Source organism: Camelus dromedarius, chromosome 27, assembly GCF_036321535.1.
Source record: "Camelus dromedarius isolate mCamDro1 chromosome 27, mCamDro1.pat, whole genome shotgun sequence".
Lineage (NCBI taxonomy): Eukaryota > Metazoa > Chordata > Mammalia > Artiodactyla > Camelidae > Camelus > Camelus dromedarius.
In genome coordinates, this window is record NC_087462.1 from 5,251,026 (window position 1) to 5,268,278 (window position 17,253).

General features: G+C 57.2%; 3 protein-coding genes across 6 annotated transcripts; 1 reads left to right on the forward strand and 2 right to left on the reverse strand.

The window, feature by feature from the left end:
• Positions 1 to 421: 421 nt before the first annotated feature.
• NDUFA7 (NADH:ubiquinone oxidoreductase subunit A7) lies at positions 422 to 5,573 on the reverse strand. The gene is made up of 4 exons (XM_010978265.3): positions 5,451 to 5,573; positions 4,956 to 5,005; positions 2,516 to 2,665; positions 422 to 638 (listed from the first exon to the last, which is right to left on the reverse strand). The coding sequence occupies exons 1-4, from the start codon at positions 5,499 to 5,501 to the stop codon at positions 554 to 556; spliced, it is 336 nt and encodes a 111-aa protein (XP_010976567.1). The 5' UTR covers positions 5,502 to 5,573; the 3' UTR covers positions 422 to 553.
• A 29-nt stretch (positions 5,574 to 5,602) lies between these two features.
• Positions 5,603 to 6,766, forward strand: RPS28 (ribosomal protein S28). Its single transcript, XM_031437148.2, has 4 exons — positions 5,603 to 5,708; positions 5,802 to 5,849; positions 6,351 to 6,484; positions 6,681 to 6,766. Exons 1-3 carry the CDS (start codon positions 5,670 to 5,672, stop codon positions 6,471 to 6,473), a joined length of 210 nt encoding a protein of 69 aa, XP_031293008.1. The 5' UTR covers positions 5,603 to 5,669; the 3' UTR covers positions 6,474 to 6,484; positions 6,681 to 6,766.
• Positions 6,767 to 6,927: 161 nt separating this feature from the next.
• KANK3 (KN motif and ankyrin repeat domains 3) lies at positions 6,928 to 16,934 on the reverse strand. Of its 4 annotated transcripts, none has more exons than XR_004131878.2 (12): positions 16,891 to 16,934; positions 14,192 to 14,333; positions 13,818 to 13,879; positions 11,747 to 13,081; positions 11,568 to 11,667; positions 11,160 to 11,363; positions 10,977 to 11,061; positions 10,269 to 10,485; positions 8,518 to 8,660; positions 8,265 to 8,391; positions 8,009 to 8,107; positions 6,928 to 7,252 (listed from the first exon to the last, which is right to left on the reverse strand). XR_004131878.2 is itself a non-coding variant. In XM_031437143.2 (12 exons), the coding sequence occupies exons 3-12, from the start codon at positions 13,849 to 13,851 to the stop codon at positions 7,175 to 7,177; spliced, it is 2,442 nt and encodes an 813-aa protein (XP_031293003.2). In that variant the 5' UTR covers positions 13,852 to 13,879; positions 14,192 to 14,333; positions 16,891 to 16,934; the 3' UTR covers positions 6,928 to 7,174. The 4 variants fall into 4 exon arrangements, 3 of the variants coding, with proteins under 3 accessions (XP_031293003.2, XP_031293002.2, XP_031293006.2); XM_031437143.2 differs by having other exon boundaries at positions 8,191 to 8,391; positions 11,747 to 13,027; XM_031437142.2 differs by having other exon boundaries at positions 8,191 to 8,391.
• Positions 16,935 to 17,253: the final 319 nt, after the last annotated feature.

Sequence of the window (17,253 nt, forward strand, 5' to 3'; positions counted from 1 at the left end):
GGCCTTTCCAGTCAGTGCTCCACAAATACCCTGAGGTCCTGGAACCCACTCCGCTGTTCTCATGGTGAGAGCCAGTCCCTCAGGGAAGGGGTGGTGACATCTCTGTGCCCAGTGACATGTCATCCTGGAGCTTGAGAATCATTGTCCTCCCCTGCTCCTGGAGCTCTCATGGGATTGAGATTCAGCACCAGCGGGGAGGGCAGAGCTCAGTGGTAGCGTGCCTGCTTAGCATACATGAGGTCCTGGGTTCAATCCCCAGTACCTCCATTAACTTAAATAAGTAAATAAATAAACCTAATTACTTCCCCCCAAAAACAAATAAAAAGATAAAATATTTAAAAAAAAAGAGAGATTCAGCACCAACTTTACCCTGAAATCCAAGTAAGCCTGTGGGTCCCTTCAAAAGTAAAAACAGAAGCAATCCTGGAGAACTCAATATACATTTTTATTATAAATTACATCACGTTCTCCCCAGAGGGAATCCAAGAAGTCCACGGAGGGGGAAGCACTCAGGTGGCTCTGAGGGCTTAGCCAGGTACCCCAGGGCACAAGGTCACAGGTAAGGCTGATCCTTGGACAGCTCCCATCTCTTTATGGGAGGGGCCGGCGTCACCGCTTTCTTCTCGGGTACAGCCGGGCTGGAAGATGAAAACAGAATTCAGTTAGGCCCAGGTTCCCAGAGAACCGTGTGGAGGAGTCCGAGGGAGACCCCTGCCCTGGCACAAACACTTCTGCTGAAGTGGTGGATTGGGAGGCCAGAGCACTGTCCACCCAAAGGGTCAGCTGACAAGCCCCCTTTCTGCCCTGAGCCCATGGTGAACCCCCACACCGCTAGGCCTGCCCTGCTCTTGGACCCAGAACCACTGTGAAAGGCTGGGCTCCTCCTCCAACACCCCTCCCCACCTGCACCCCACTCCTGCTGCTCTGGAACAACACACTAGCAAAAGGGCTGAGCAATCAGGTGACGCATGTCCCTGCTCCTCCTTCCCTCAAGTACTGAGCACCTGCTATGTGGCAGGTACTACAAGTGGCCTCCGTCTAATGGGGCTGAGTCGATATGCAACTGGATAATACACTGTTTGGCCCGTGGTTGGCCCGTGGTGAGCCCCAAGAAGACACTGTGCTGGCAAATCCAAGGCATGTATCTATCCCACCCCCATCCCTGGCCCCGGGGCCTAGGCCTGCACACACTAGAAGCAAGAAAGGAGAAGGGGCAGGTGGGTGGAATCTCCTCTCGGAGGAGTCCCCCAGGAGCAGGGGTTCCAGGGCCTCCCATCCCCCCAGGAGCCTGAAGGAGGTGGAAGAGGCAGAAGGCAGCCTCCCTAGGAAATGCAGACATCCCGGGGGCAGGTGAGGGGTGTGGGGGAGCGGGGCAGCTCACCGGAGCCTGGTGTTGGACTCTGGTGAACCTGGACATGGCAACATGGACAGTTCACTGAGTTCTAACTGCACAACAGGCCCCGCCTGGCCTCATCACCTTAGAGGTCTGCTGCAAGCCCACCATCCCCATCTTCCAGATGAAGACACTGAGGCTGAAGAAGGCCAAAGGACTGGCCCAAGACCGCACCACAAGTCAGCTCTAGAGCCCAGTCACCACTGGGGGTCTGGGCAAACTGGTGTGAGATTGTGATTCTGCTACCCGAGGGCTGTATGGCCCAGGCAGGTCACTTGGCCTCTCTGGGCCTCAATTTCTTTTTCTGCAACAGGGGCCATCACTGCCTAACTCATGGAGTTATTAGGAAGTAGATGTGGCATTGACTCCATTCTAAGAGCTTACAAACGTTAAAGATAAGAATTAATTCTCATAATGACTCTGCTATAGACTAAAAGTCTGTGTCCCCTAAAATCCATGCTGGAATTCTATGCCCCCATGTGATGTTGTTAGGAGGTGGTGCTTGGGTAGGTGGCTCATGAAGGTGGAGGCCTCATGAATGGGGTTAGTGCCCTTATAAGAAGCCCTAGAGACCCCTTGCCCTTCCAAACACGTAAGGACGTGGCAAGAAGATACCATCTGTGAACCAGGAACGTGCCCCCACCAGCCGCTGAATCTGCAGCCACCTTGACCTTGGGCCTCCCAGCCTCAGAACTGTGAGGAAGAATTTTCTGTTGTTTTGAAGCCATCAGTCTGTGGTATCCTGTCATAACAGAACTCTCTAAAGTAAACACCATTATTGTCCCTGTTTAATTGAGAGACAATACCTGAGGCCAGGGACAAAACTGGGTTTTAAGGGGCCTGAGGTTTACACAATCTTCTCTTCAAGAACAATACAAAATTACAAAAACAATGCTTGGGCTTCTTCCAAGACCCTTGAAGGGCACTTGGAGCTTCCTCTGCTTTGCAGGAAACCCACCCAGGCAGGCTAGGTGGGGATTCAATGAGCTCTCAGATGAGAAGCCCCCAGCAGCACATTTCCTGCCACAGCTGATGCTTGATGGCCCTTTGCAAGGACATTTCCTTGCAAAGGACAAGCAGGAAAAAGGGCGGATGGCAGGAGGGGGGCTGTGGCCTCCTCACCTCTCTGCTGGCTTGCCGGACGCCAGCACCTTCTGCGAGGACATGACTATAGAGGGCGGCATGGCTTCCCGGCGGCCATCGCGAGTACAGTAGTAATTGTTGGAGAGTCTGTGGCTGGGGCCCACAGGGAGCCTGGGAGGAGGCTGAGTCCTGAGGACAAAGAACACTGTCAGTGAAGCAGAATGACAGTCATTGTCCCTGCCTGGCTGGCCTGGAGTGTGGGGTTGGCAGCCACTGTGATGTGCTGCAGGCCAAGGGGATCCCTTGATATGCTGCTGTGGCCACAGGCCTGGGGAGGGGCCAGTACCCAGAAGCAGGTAGGAGCCCCTGCACTGGATGTGAAGCTCCCAGAGGACAAGGCCTCAGACTGCCCTACCCCACGTCCCTCACCTGCCCCAGATGTGGTGGGTATAAAGGACCCTTAAGTCTGGGAAGCCTCCCAAGGAAGCAGGAAGCCCAGACTGGAAACCCAGGTCTGCTCCCATCACTCCATGGCCCAGCTTGGCAGCTGGCCTCATGTTCACCTGCAGGGTCTCGGGAAGTGAAGGGGCAGGGGTCTAAGGCTCTGCCTACCACCTATCCAGAAGTCACAGTCAGTAAATGCTTGGGCAACAGCCTCAGACTTGGCTCATTCTGAGGGGCTCTGTCCCCAAAGGCCAGGCTACAGAATCTCTGGGTTTCTAGTAATCTCAGGGACTCTCTAGAGAACCCTGCTGGGGACCAAGGCTTATTACTAAAAGAGCACTTTGTCCACTGAGGTCTCTGCTGCCACCCTGTGGTCACTAAAGCCAGAGGGGGAGCAAGCAGAGCTCTGTCCCCACTGGGGCTGAATCCTGGGGTCAACATACAAAGTTTGAGTCCTGAAAAGACATCGCTAACCTCCAAACAGAAAATAAGCTTCCCTGGAAACCGCTGCAGAGAGGGAAGGCAGGAGAAAAGTCATAAAAAGATTGGGTTTTCATTCAACTACATTTTTAACCAATGGTCTTAACCATTCTGGGTTTAGGAGTTTCTTAAAACAAGTGATAGCCATTGCATTAAGGGAAAAAAAGAGCAATATGGGTAAAAATAAAGTTTAAAAATTTAATAGAAAAGCAATATCCTAAATAAGTAAGGTCCTACTGTACCGCACAGGGAATCATAGTCAGTATCTTGTAACAACCTATAATGAAAAAGAATATGTATGTATAATTGAATCACTATGCTGTACACCAGAAACACAACATTGTAATTCAAATACACTTCAGTAAGGAAAAAGAAAGAAAAGCGTGACTAAAAGCAGTATCTTTTGTAGAAGTTAGAATTTACTTAACCCCTGGAATGCAGAGATGACCCTCTGCGGGAATGGAAGAAGCCTTCTGCAACCTGGCACTGAAAAGGTAAGAAGAACCAGCACCCAACAGAAAGGCCCAAATGAATTACTCAGGGGCATCATTTTCCTTAAAAATTGAAAATTTTACAAAACTGTCTCCTCAGCCAGGACACCAAATACCCCAGATGGAAAAGCAATTTAAAATTTTTGATATTTGGAATTAGGTACAACATGTAGACATTCACATAAATTTGGTTGTTTTAGTGCTAGTTTTCCGCCTTTCATGCCAACCTTCTCTGCTGCTTTACATATATATATACACACACTGTGGTCCCCTATTCCTCAGTGTTTCAGCCACACTGGCCTCCTTCCTACTCTGGCTCTTGTCAGGCTTTGCAGCCTTGACGCTGACTGTTCCCTCTGCTCAGAATGTTTTTTCAACAATTATCCTTTGGCATTTCAGGTGACTCAAATGTAGATCCCTGAAGAGCCCTTTCCTGACCGCCTGACCTAAGGTAGCCACCCTCCAGCCCATCTCATTTTGTTTTGTCTTCAGAGCATTCCAGAACAATGTTTTTCATTTGCTGTGTTTATTTCCCTACTATCTTATGTTTCTCCCTCTCCGTTGATATGAGCTCCATGAAAGGAATGCGAGTAAGAGTTTGTTCGCAGGGGTATCCTCAAGAGCTGAGGACATAGCAGGGGCTTGTAAATATCAAGTAATTTTCAAACTCGAATGGGTTTGAAATCGAGACACCGCTGGGTTCAAATCCCAGCTGTCACTTTCTGGGTTTTGAGTGACTTTAAACAAATGATTTCCTCTCTGCAAATCTCGAATACTTTCATCTCTAGCTTGGGGATGGTAACAATGGCAGGCCCACACTGACGACTGCAAATCACGCTCAGGACTCCCACACAGAATTCATGCCCAATCTGGCCGTTCCAAGAGCAGCTCTCTTCGACATAGTCCAGCATGATTAAAAGCAAACTTCTGCCTCCACAGCCAGCTAGGGGTCTAGGGGCAGGATTTCGGCCCAGCGTTCCAGGGTTTAATAAAAGGACACGGGTCTGTTTTTGGTGGAGGAAGGACATTGGCTGGATTCTGGGCAGCGAGCGGGGCCTGCTCACCGCTTGGAGATCTCCTGGTAACGTAGCTGCAGCTTCGCCTGCAAGTCTTGCTGTGGGAGAAAGAGAGGAAGGAGGTCAGGCCGCAGGGTACCCCAAGAGAGAAGGCCAGCGAACAGGGGCAGTTCGAGGATGAACAAACGAAGCGGAGGCGGGAAATGGGCATTTGGCGACAAGGATATGAGCCATGGAGGTGAAGAGGAAAGCTGGAGGCCAGGGCCACAAAAATCCAAGGCTAAGAAGGTACAGGACTAGAGAGAACCCAGGCCTGAGTGAGACCCCAGTCAAGAGAGAGCCAAGGGCTGGGGATGGGGGTGGGTGTGTCTCAGGCTGAAGGGGACATGAGTCCGGGATTCCGGGCTAAGTGAGGGGTCCCGACCTAGAGGAATCCTGGCACTGCACCCCAGAGATGCAGGAAGAAGGTGAGTGGTGGGACCAGGTCCCGGGCTTACGGAGCCCGCAGCCCCCTCCCAGTGCAGCCCTTCCCACCCCGCGCACCCCGGATGCCAAATTCCGCAGCCACTGGATAAAACGGGTAGCAGACGCCATCTCCCTACTCCACCGAAGGGCACCAGTGACGTTTCTACCGCGAGGACTGCTGGGAACATGGCGTATGGTCTCGCGAGAGCGGGGGGCGGGCGGGGCTCAGATTTCATATAAAAGGGTCTCTCCGAACCACGTGACTCCTCTCCGCCCGACCGCCGCCGCGCCGCCATCATGGACACGAGCCGTGTGCAGCCCATCAAGCTGGCTAGGGTGAGGCAGATGCTCAGATTTGGGGACCTGGATGAGGAAGGAGGGAGTAGAGGAACCGAGTGGGCAGGTCTGACGCAACCTTCTTTCCCCCAGGTCACCAAGGTGCTGGGCCGGACCGGTTCGCAGGGACAGTGCACTCAGGTGAGGGGTCGGGAGTAAAGGGGTTCGGGGTCTGAGTCTCCGAAGATGACTGTTTCCATCCTCCAGGTCCAACTCCCTGGTATCTGAGAACCGACGTCCCCTTTTCCCCAAGGCTCACGGAGGGTCCGAAGCTTCACCAAGGCCCTGCCCTCCCGGTCTGAGCTCTGTCGACCTCATTCTACGAGCTCTGACATATCTCGTTCTCGAGATTCAGCTTATCCTAACGACCACTGTGTGGTTCTACGCCCTCACAGTTGTGCTGCCGTCCCCGACGGGCCCAGAGCGGCAGTTGTCTCCCCTGGTGGCTTCTTTTGGCCCTTGAGAGCATTGTTCTTCACGTTTCGGGCCCTCTTCGGCTTTTCTCCAGGCCCAGCCTTGCCTCCCAGCCTCAGTCCCCCTTTGTCTCTGTAGACACGTCCCCTGAAACTAAGTTTGCTGTCCATCCCACGGTGCATATTCGTGGCCGACTGACTTCTTCCCTTCCCGCCGCGGGCCCCGTAGGTGCGCGTAGAATTCATGGATGACACGAGCCGCTCCATCATCCGAAACGTGAAAGGCCCCGTACGCGAGGGAGACGTGCTGACCCTATTGGAGTCAGAGCGAGAGGCTCGAAGGCTGCGCTGAAATTGTGGCTAGTGAGTGCATGACTGGAGTGAAAAACAGCGGGTCACCGTTAGACTCTTGGTTGGTGGTAGGGAGGTTTATCGCCATGCCCACGGGTGAGGGACTCTTCGTGGTGGGATGTGTAGGAGGGGTATGGTTGGCAAAATAGGGGTTACCAGTTGAGAGGGCTGGGGCTGTTAAGCATCTCATGGTTCCATTTGTTTACAGGGTCCTGGATGTCTGGGTCTGGCCACTTGGCCCACAAGGATGATCTCCTGACTGTTAGTTAATAAAGCATTTATATTGTATGTAAACTTGGGGGTTTTGTCTGCATTGTCACTAGGCTTATAAAATCCTCCTGTGGGGCCGCCGCAGGTGGCCACTGATTCACCCCGTGGCGAGTAGTTTTCCCAACAAGGCATTACTCTTTGAGGAGAGAGAGAACTATGTGTCATGGATCTCAAATAACACAAACTGAGTTAGGAATGTTTTATTAGGGTAGAAGGCTGGAGAAGTGGGTGGACTAGGGTTGTATCACTTCTCAGCCCCCACCTCACCCTGCAGAGTTCCAGGTGAGCCCCTCTGGCCACTGAGCCATCCCAGCCATCCTTTTGGTCTAGGGCTAGCATCTGGATGCAACCCCTGGTCCCTGCTATGCCCAGAGGCTGAGGTGGGGGAGGGAGAGGTCTCTCCCCCATTCTGGGTTCAGCGAGTCAGGCCAGTCATTGAGGCTGGGGGTCCTTTTCACTGTCGCTGCATTCTCCTTCACCAGGCACGGCCATGGGAGAGTCAGGGGACAACTGGTGAGAGAGGTTGGGAGAGGGGGTCCTGTATCCTGCGAGCAGGACACTGTGGGTCCCAGCCCCTGGGACTCGGACGTTTAACCAAGTGGAGGGCTTGCCTCTCTCCACTGATCCCTGCAAATGAAGCAGGGACCCCACCTTTTACAGCGGAGCTTGAATCCTGCTTCTGGCCCATCTGACCTGGAAGAGGCACTTGACCTCCACTGCTCCTTTCCCACATCTCTGCAGGAGAGTGCAGGATGGGCAGCCTGACTGGATGAATTTAATTCTGCAAGTGCTGAGAATAGAATCACCTGGCACTTGCCTTTTGAATATAAGCCTCTTCCCCTTGGGGACAAACTAAAGCCCCCAGACCAGCCCTTCCTGCCTGCTGCTGGCAAACTCCTTGTTCCCATCCTGAAGCTGTAACTTGCAGGGAGTCTGCATCCTCTTCCCCTGCCCTGCTTGACTCCAGAGGCTCCCCTGTTCCTTTGCTGTGAGCCTCCCTGGGGGCAGTAGCAGGATCCACTGACATGAAGGTCTGAGCTAGGTCTGACAGCCTTACTTTGACCTTAGGTCACGTCCCCTCTGGAGCCCTCAGGCTCGGGACCTGTAAAGTGAAGGTGTGTCTAACTCTTGGGCTTTCTTTAGGTTGAACATCAAGTCCCAACCACACGAGAGAATTCAGACCCAGGTTTCCCACTCCTGGAGCACACTTGGTATCCTTGAATGTGCAGCTGGGAAACTTGCACATGGCAGCGGGGCTGCACTCACCAGGGGACCAGGCTGGCCAGAGCTCAGGTGGGCGTGCAGCAGAGCGGCCACCTCGTCCTGCTCAGCCTCCAGGGCAATGGCCAGGGCACTGGTACCTTCCTGAGGGAGGATGGGGACAATCAGGTTCCTGAACCAAGGCACGGCTACCCCACCACCCCCACACCAGCCCTGTGGTGGCTCACATTGTCCAGGAGGGCAGGGTCGCAGCCTGGCTGGGCCAGCAGCAGCCGGACAGTGTCCAGGCGCCCATACTCACTGGCGCACATCAGCGCTGTGGCCCCATCTGCATCCTGTGCATTCACATCTGCCCCACACGCCAGGAGGGCTGCTACCATGTCCTGGCGGCCATGGCTGATGGCCAGCATGAGGGCTGTCTGTCCTGTCTGGGGAAGGAGGAGATAGGGCTGGTGTGGGCTCTTAGGGCGGAGGAAGGGAAGTCAGGGATATTTGGCTCCGGAAGTGGAAGTGACCCCCCCAGACTCAGGTTCAGGGACAAGGTGTCTGCGCACCTGGCTGGCCTTGGCGTTAACATTGCCCATGCAGAAGAGTCTCTGGACCACGACCATGTCCTCATCTTGCCCCACAGAGGTGAGTGCAGCCAACATGAGGGCCGAGTAGCCGGCTCGGTTCTGGTGGTCAACGTTGCAGACCCCTTGGGGAGAGAAGGGGAGCAGTCTGTCAACCAAGGAGAGGACACCCCCAGCCCAACCTAGTCCGCTTACCTCCCTCCAAGCCTCAGTCAGGTTCATCATCTGTTTCGATTGAAACTGGTGAGGCTTAGGCTAGAGAGAAAGAGAACCGGCTGAGAGTTAACATTCAAGAAATGGAAGAGTGACTTGAGGTCAGAGGGAGACGTCAGGAGGCGAGGTGGGTAGTGGTCTGACCAGTAAGAGGTTCCGGGGGATACTTAGGGAGGAAGGGGAAGCAGTCTGGAAGTGGAGATAAAGAACAAGGACACGGCTGTGTACAGGCCCTTCATTCCAGGGAGAGGGGAAACAGCCCCTATGTGCCGGTGCACTGAGGGCTCAGGGTCCTGGGGAGGGGTTAGGTGGAGGGCCAGGCTGACGCACGTGAGAACCAGAAGGCCCACAGCACGGTCTGGGGAGTTGGAGCTGAGGGTGGATTCAAATGCAGGGAATAATGGGTCCAAGGAACCTCGGGCCTCTTGTGACCAATGTCTGTGTCTGCCTTGACACCTGCCGCAGCCCGTCCCCAGCCCTCTTTAAGATAGGAACTGCCCAGAAAGTATCTTGAATTCATGCCTCATCCCCTCCTCCCAAGCCACAGCTCCCTGTCCATCCCAGAGCAGCTGTGCTCTTCCTCCTGGTCACCAAGACCTGCAGGGATGGGACGACGGATCTGTGTGTTTAGGGAGGTAGCATGGGGGATACGACAGTGGGACCTGCCTAAGCCTGCAGTGACAGTTGAGAGGCCTCCAAGGGCAGGCCCTAGAGGGTACTGAACTTGAAAGAGGACACCCAGGAGAGCAGTTGGCGGGCAGTGTATCTGCTGTCCACTATCACCTTTGCTGTGAGTCCCACGGGGGAAAGCAGTTGTATGTGGGTGACCCACCCCCATCCAGTCACTGCACTGGTACCTAGAAGCCTCTTATACATGTCTGTGGGCTCAACAACACCTGGGTGTGTGGATCTCTGCTCCAGAGGGGAAAATGTTGAGGCAGGTGTTGGAAATGTGTTACAGTGGAGTCAATGCAGGGCCTGGTGGTGGACTGTGGGCCTGGTGCCCCATCCCAGGAAGAAGTCACAGCCCTGACCAGTGAAGACTTCCTCTGGAGGATGGAGAGGTGGTGGCTGGATACTGGGGCTCAGGGAGGAGGTGAGCACCAGGGCTGAAGATCCAGGAGCAGGAGGCGTGGTGACCATGGGCTGACCTATATGCCCGGCCCTGTTCTACTTGTGTATTATCACAGTTGCCCAGGGAGAGAGGTGTTGCATACCACGTTTCACAGATGAGGAACCTAAAGCCGGTGGGATGAAGTAATCCCCCTAAATTTCGGTCTTACCTCATCCCAGAGCCTGGAATTCCCTTCCCCTTAAAAGTGAGAGGCAGGTCAGGGCAGATCTTGGAGAGGTCAGTCTTTGCACAGTGCGTCATGGAACCCCCATGGAAGAGCCAGCGATGCCCTCTGCCTGGCCAGCCCTTCTCTGCAGTCTCCCAGCTCTCCCAGCCAGGACCTGCCCAGATTCTCCCTTCTGTGGCTCCCTATTGCTTGGCGCCCTCCTCCTCCCTCAATGCTGACCCGTATCCAGCAGCAAGCTCGCGATGGCCAGGTTCCCATGGGACACGCTGTAGTGCAAGGCTGTGTTCCCGTTGCCATCCGCCAGGTTCACCACGTGCTCCAGCAGCTCGCGTCCCAGGCGCCCCACCGCGCCCAGCACCCCGGCCACGGGCTCCGCTTGAGAGCGCCGTTGGCTCGACACTCGAAACCACTCCTGGGCCACCAGGCGCGCTGCGCCCTGCCAAAACGGGGTGGGGGTGGGGGCAGACTTCAGCCATGGTCCAGGGCGCGATGTCCCAGAGGCTGTAGGGGCGGGGCTGGGAACCCAGGTAGGAGAGGATGGTCACTCCGTGTCCGAGGAGGGGCGTGGACCCATGGGGCTGCACCCTCTTGGAGGAGTGAATACCGTCACTGTGGGTACAGGGCTTGAGGGGGCAAGAGTGTTCCCCTTCTGGGGAAGAGCCTGTGGGAGAAGCTGGAGCTGAGGAAGGCAGTGAGTGCATGTCTCTGGGGAGTCCGGGAGTGGGGCTGGGGCTTGAGGTGGACCCCTTTTGGGAAGTCAGGGAAAGATCAGCGCTCCCTTAGAGAGCCTGGGATCCGTGGAGGTCCCTGGTGCGACAGAACTTGGGACGCTCCGCCCCAACTCTAGGGAACCTGATGCACTTCCCTAGGTGGGTGTCAGAGGAGGTCCCTGTCAGGCCTCCTGTGAGGGGCTCTCCTGACACTCACGCTGTCGCGGGCGACTCCACGGGGTCGGCTCAGCTGTCGGTGCAGCGCTGCGCACGCCTCCCGCAAACGCGGGCTCAGCTCGCACCTACCGAGGAGACAGACAGGGAGAGAGGCTCAGGCCGGGTGGGGGTGGGGAAAAGGGAAAGAGAGCAGCGGTCTCCACTCGGTGTCCCCGGTGCTCACCTCCCTTGCGCTCCCGGCTGAGGCTCTGGCTCTGCCTCGGGCTCGGGGTCCTGGGCTTCCCCGCAGCTGGGAGAGCCGGGGGTGCCTGAGTCCGATCCGCCGCCACTGTCGTCACCTGAGCCCGAGGAGCTGCTCCTCGGAGGCTTAGCAGCGCCGTCCTCACTGTCGCTGTTGCTGTCACCCTCGCTGGATGAGCTCTCATACCTGGGGGTAGGGTGGGAGGCGTCTGCTGAGCCTCCCCTGTGGGCTCGTTCTGGAGTCCAGCGAGGTGGGGGTGGCTGTCCCCATTTTATAGATGAGGACACTGAGGTTTGCCAAGACCACGCTGCGAGCGAGGGGCAGAGCTGGGATTCAAACCCGAGTCCATGTCCCCTCAGATGCTGCCATGGGCAGGGGGAAAGTGCTCACTCTCCGTTGAGGACCCCAACAAACTGCAGGCTCTTGGGTCCGGGGCTGGGTTGGGCGCCAGGTGTACCGTCTCTCCTCTTCATAATGGACTTGAGGGTGCCTAGCGGATATCACATGAGGACACTGAGTTCGAGTTCGGAGGCCGGCAAGTCAGGGCTCACCGAGGGATTCGGACTCACCCGTGGGCGCCACCGCCATGTCCCCATCTGTGGGTCCAGGCAGGTTCTCCTGCGTCGGAGCAGGGCCCTCCGCGGGGGTCTCTGTCTGCGTGGCCTTCTCGGCACAACCCCAGGGGGTCTGGGTGGCAGCCTCGCACGGCTGGGGCCGGGCCTCTGCCGCTGCGGCTGCCTCTGCTTCCTCGGCAGCCTCGTGGGCCTCCTCCAGCTCGCGCAGCCGACCCCGCAGGAGCTCGCTCACCCCGCGCTGATGCTCCAGGCTGGCACGCAGCAGCTCCAGCTCGCGCTCGGCGGCCGCGGGCAGCCCCAGCAGAGCCTCGGTTACCCAAGCTTCCGCCTCAAGGGTCTCGGGAGCTGCCCCCACGCCGGCCTCCTGGGTCTCTGGCACTGCCTGGGGTCCCGCCTCTTCCGTCTCCAGCATGGTCTGTGTGCCAGCCTCCCGCGTCTGGGGCACCCCGTCGAGGACCTGCAGAACGCCTTCACTGCGCCTAGAAGCCGACCCGTCGGGGCCGTCAGCCCCGGGGCTGGCCCTGGAGCGAACGCCGCGCTCAGAGGTGGCCAGGCGCTCGGTGAGCCGCCGGAGCTGTGCAAGCTTCTCTGGGCGCGCCTCGGCCTCCACGTCGAACTCCGGCAGCCGGCGCCCGGCTAGCAACCGCGCCTTCTCTGCGCGCAGCGCGCGCACCTGCTCTTGCAGTTCGGGCAGCGCGCGCGCCTGCTCCTCGAGCTCGCGCAAGCGCCGCAGCGCCACTGCCATCTGCTCGCGCACCAGCTGCAGCTGCGCGGGGCCAGGAGAGGCGGGGGCTGGGTTGGGGACCGGGCTGCTGTGGCCGGACCCGCGCGGGCTGCGCAGGCCCATGCGAGAGGGGCTGGGCGCGCGCTCCTGAGCCTGCGCCAGCTCCAGCAGCCGGCTGGTCTCCAGGAGAGTGTGCTCGACGCGCGGGTTGCGCACGGGCGCGCGGGGCGACAGCTGTGGCAGCAGCAACCCCGAAGATGCGCCCGGGGAGAGTGCGCCCGACGCCCCACCGTCGTCACTGGCCAAGGACTCGCTGGATGTCCAGACTCCAGGGCTGCGCGCGCCCGCGAGGCCGGTCCGGGACGCGCGGGGGCGGCGCGCAGCCTGGGGTCCCGGAGCGCGGCGAGTGGCGGGGCCGCGCTCCAACTCCTCCACGTACTTGAGGAAGTCCAGGTCCAGGTGGAAGCCGTATGGCGTTTCCACCGAGTAGGGCGAGCTCGGGCTGCGGGCGCCTCCACTGGCACCGGGGCACAGGCGAGGGCCACCCAGGTCTGCAGGCATGACAGGGGCGGAGGGGGGCGTCAGACCTAGGAGACCTGGAGAGACTGGACAAATGGAGCGCGTCCCCCACCGGCCCACGACACACCCGCACGACTCCACTTGCACCAAACCCTGCACACTGGAGGCTTAAGCTCCTCTCTGCACCCAAAAAGTGCAATCATGAGTGCAACTGAGCGTCTGCTATGTGCCAAGCATCTTTCTAGGCGCTGCGGGCACACCAGTGAACAGGACAAGCATCCCTGCCCTCTTGTAGGAGGCAGGTAAATAAACACAATCATTCCACGTGGTGCTTAGGGCAATCATAATAATAACGATGAAACAGAGTAAATGGAAGAGGCAGGGTTTTGGCTCTGGCTGTCAGGGCGTGTTTCTTGCAGAAGGGACATATAAACTGAGCCCTGAATGAGAAGGGGGAAGCATCTGGGGACAGAAGGTTCCGAAAAGAAAGCAGCCTGTGCAAAGGCCCTGGGGTGGAGTGAGCAGGGTGGGGGTGAGGATGTCCGGAGCAGAGTGAAGGAAGGGAGCGCAGAGAGGAGCAGCAGAGGTGGGCTTTGGCCAGACTGTGGAGAACCTTCTGGGCCACCATGAGGAGTTGGAGTTTTATTCCACAAGTGAGAAGGCACCATAGGCAGATTTTAAGCAGGGCCATGACATTTTCCAATGGACATTTATAAAGGGCCCCTTGGCTACTCAGCAAAGGATGGAATTCCAGGGCTGTACCACACCTGGGCACCAAGTGTGGATCTGTACACACTCACGTATCCCATTTTGCACACTCACCAGGCAGGTTCTGATTCAGGGCAAACTTGGCCATGTTTCTTGGAGTAGCTGCCAGACACACCCTGAAAAAGGCCCCCAGAGGGGTGAGTCGGGGGCTGGGTCCAGTCCTGCTGGCTGTGCCCCTGGGGTCAGCCTGGACTCTGAGTGAGTAGACCCAAGAGGTCCTCTCCACCCACCCACCTGCGCACAAAGGACTTCTCCTCCCTCCTCCCTCCAGTGGCCTTGAAACTTTGGAATGAATGAATGGGGGGACACCCCCCCAGATGCCAGGCCTCTGTCCACTGGGCAGGAGGAGGCAGGAAAGATATTAAAAGGAAAAGAGAGGAAGGCAGTCAAAAGAACAAGAGTTGGGGAGGGGGAGGTGCATTCCAGACCTGCTGAGTTTTCTGTCAGTCCTTGGGGAAAATTTAGAAACTGATGCTCACAGGGGTGGAGTGCCAACCTTCAGAAGAGGAAGGTGAGAGTTGGAAGCCCTTTGTGGGCTCATTCAAAACTCATCTGGTCAGATTCTACAAACTAAAACAAAAACAAAAAACCAAAAACTGAATTTCTTACATTTTTTCCCTTAGAGTGCAAACAAGATATAATTGTACATCTGAATTTATACCAACGTCACTTGTGCGATCCTTTAGGAATGATAGAGAGCTGTGGGCCAGATGCACCAAGGGGATGCAAATCAGTGGAAACTAGGCTCCCTGGAATGTCTCTAGTGGAGTGCCACAGGGCTCTGCTCTTGGCTTGTAAGAGGTTGTAGTGGAACCACAAGCACCCAGGTTGTCAGAGCTGCAGCCGAGCTTGGGGCTAAAGGGAGAGTTACTCTTTGGGTGACATGATGGAGGCTCTAAGAAACTGAGGGAGGTTGGGCCACATCTATTAATGTGATATTTAATGAGGACAAATATCGAATCCAAAACTTTGATTCAGAAAGCACATGGTAGGAAATCTGGAGCTTTCAAGAACCCACATGAAACACCCTCAGGGAAGGGAAAGCAGCTTGTAGTGAGTGCCTACTGTATTCCCTGCCTGATTAAATGTAAACCCCACACATACAATCCTGCAGGCAGGATGGTGCCCCCTCTTCCAGATGGGAAAACTAAGGCATAAAGCGATGAAGTCAATTGCCTACGGGAAATGCCCTCAGAGTGGGCTCTGCTTATCTGGGGACCTCTAGTCTGTCCAGCCCTCCACCGGCAGGACCCAGTCTGTACTCGCCCTCATTTACTGCCCATCTGTGCTAACCACCTGGTAACCTTCCTGGTCACCCCTGCTGGCCTCTTGCATGCCTGATGACCACCTACATGCCTAACACCCCCCAGCCATTGAGCATCCATTGACCCACCTGACTCACTCTGCTCCACTGCAGGGGGAACCCTCCCTTTCACCAACTCTGTCCAACCTGGGTCCCTGACATTTCCCCCACCCCCTCAAGGCGGTGGGGGACAAGGGAGGGGGGAACTTCCAGTCCTGAAGCAGCTGTTTCCTGTCCCCTCACACGGGCGATGAGGGGCGGGCCAGCAGGGCAGCCGGTCATCACGGAGGACAGCCAGTACCTCTCAGGATTTGTTTTCAGGAAACGGCCAGGGAAGAGCTGGGTCATGGAAAAAAACCTGGGCTGGGGCCTAGGGGTCTGGGCCTGCCTCATGCACAGCTGGCTGTGCTACTCAGTGAAGTGTCAGCCCCCTCCTCCAGTGATCTGGTCACACCCCAATCTGAGAACCTGGGAACTAAAAAAAAAAAAAAAAAAAAAGACCAGCTGTGGACAATCCCTAAGACCCAGCCAGCTTGAGCAGCTGGACCCAGAGAATGGCCAGAAAAATGGGTGGATGCCCCAAGAATGATCAGTAATAATAACAACACTTTTGCCATTTACTATGGGCTGGCCTCTATTCTAAGCAGTTTATGGGTGTTAACTTAAAAAAAAATCCTAGGTAAACCCTCTGAGGTAGGTTTTCTTATCATTATCCCATCCCGCATTGTGCATATAGAGAAACTGAGTTGCAGACAGAGACCCACCCAAGGTCATACACCAGCAGAAGCAGGATTTGAACCCAGGCAGCCCTGCGGGTGTTTCTGGCGGCTTCACTTGATGGCTTTCTATACACAGCCCTCCCCTCCTCGGGAGGGGCAGGGAGCCCGAGGGGATCGGCCTTCCCAGTCTACCGGTCCCTGAAGGGGAGAGCAGGCCCACACCCCAGCGGCTCCAGGGGCTGCAGCCTCACAGGAGTGGGGGCGTGCAACTGCCCTCCCCTCTACTCCGCTCCCTGCCCGAGCTGTCATGGCTAGATCCGGAGCCTCTGCCTGAGACCCCCTCATTAGGCCGTCAGAGCCGACGCCTTACGCCCCCACTCCCGCCCCAAGGGACTATTTCAGGACTCGGAGCTGTGATCACGAAACCTGGGGGCTGAGGGACTCGGCGGGCGGTGCTGTGCGGATCCCAGGCCTGGGGAGGGAGCGTCTTCCTGGATTGAGGCCCTGGCTAGTGGCACCCCAGAATGTTGGGGCGGGACTTTCAGACCCCTGAGGTTAGTGTAAGGGCGATGATAGTGGGAGGGGGAGGTACTGAGGTCAGCACCCCCTCATCCCCCTGTCCCCTCAGGACGGCCTCACAGGGACAGAGCAGTTTCCTCCAGGAAACGCCGCCGGGCGGTTCCATCCGGGCCCATTGTCTGCAGTCCCGGGGGCCGTCCGTCCCTCCCCCCAAACACCGTTTCCGAATCACCCCCCCTCAACATTCAGGTCCAGTGCAAGGGGCTGGCCCCGGATCCCCAAGCTGTTCGGGACTGACTCTGGGAAAGGGTCCCGGAGTCGTTTGGGGTGCTAGGGGGCGAACAAGCCCCCTACTTAGCTCCTGAAGGGCGGGAGGAAGGCGGTCTCACGAATCCAGAGCCCCCGATTCTGTTCTATGCCCACCTGGGGCTCCCAGTGTGGGAGGGGTCCCAGCCAGAAGGCAGGCGCCCGCCCCGTCGCTGCGCGCTGAGCCCGCAGAGGGGCTGGGAGGGAAGACCCCGTCCCAGTGGGTCCCCTGACCCCCCCCCCAAGGAACCCATCGGTGCCCCGCAAGCTGGTGCTTTACCTGAAGCCGCAGCCCCCGCCGCGCCCGCACCCGAGCCCGCCCCCTCGAAGCTCGGGGACTGGTTATCAAGGCCTTGGCCCTAACTGACGGCCATGTCAGCGAACCAGCGCCCGAGGCTCTCCAAGCTGTCCAATGGTGAGACGGGGTGGGCCGTGCTGGCCCTGCCCCCAGAGTTTGAGGCGGGGCTGGGGGCGGGGCCTGGAGTGGCGGTCCTGAGGGCGGACCAGCGGGAATTGGGAGCACAGCGCCCAAGTGCTGCCCAGCGCAGGGCTAAAGGGCTTGGATTTGATCCATAGGGGACAGGGAGCCATTGGAAGATTCTAAGTAGGAGAGTTACTCAGGAAGATTTGCGTATTTGGAAGA

Bases quoted from the DNA above. Each gene is read 5' to 3' on its own strand.
- NDUFA7 (XM_010978265.3), bottom strand. From the start codon at position 5,501: ATGGCGTCTGCTACCCGTTTTATCCAGTGGCTGCGGAATTTGGCATCC. The intron at 2,666-4,955 runs GTGAGCAGGCCC...CTTTGTCCTCAG, and splicing joins TACCAGGAGATCTCCAAGCG to GACTCAGCCTCCTCCCAGGC. The intron at 639-2,515 runs GTGAGGAGGCCA...TTCATCTTCCAG, and splicing joins TCCGGCAAGCCAGCAGAGAG to CCCGGCTGTACCCGAGAAGA.
- RPS28 (XM_031437148.2), top strand. From the start codon at position 5,670: ATGGACACGAGCCGTGTGCAGCCCATCAAGCTGGCTAGG. The intron at 5,709-5,801 runs GTGAGGCAGATG...TCTTTCCCCCAG, and splicing joins AGCCCATCAAGCTGGCTAGG to GTCACCAAGGTGCTGGGCCG. The intron at 5,850-6,350 runs GTGAGGGGTCGG...CGGGCCCCGTAG, and splicing joins CGCAGGGACAGTGCACTCAG to GTGCGCGTAGAATTCATGGA.
- KANK3 (XM_031437142.2), bottom strand. From the start codon at position 13,851: ATGGCCAAGTTTGCCCTGAATCAGAACCTGCCTG. The intron at 11,364-11,567 runs GTGAGCACTTTC...CCCTACCCCCAG, and splicing joins GTTGGGGTCCTCAACGGAGA to GTATGAGAGCTCATCCAGCG. The intron at 8,108-8,190 runs GTGAGCCACCAC...ATCCTCCCTCAG, and splicing joins ACCCTGCCCTCCTGGACAAT to GAAGGTACCAGTGCCCTGGC.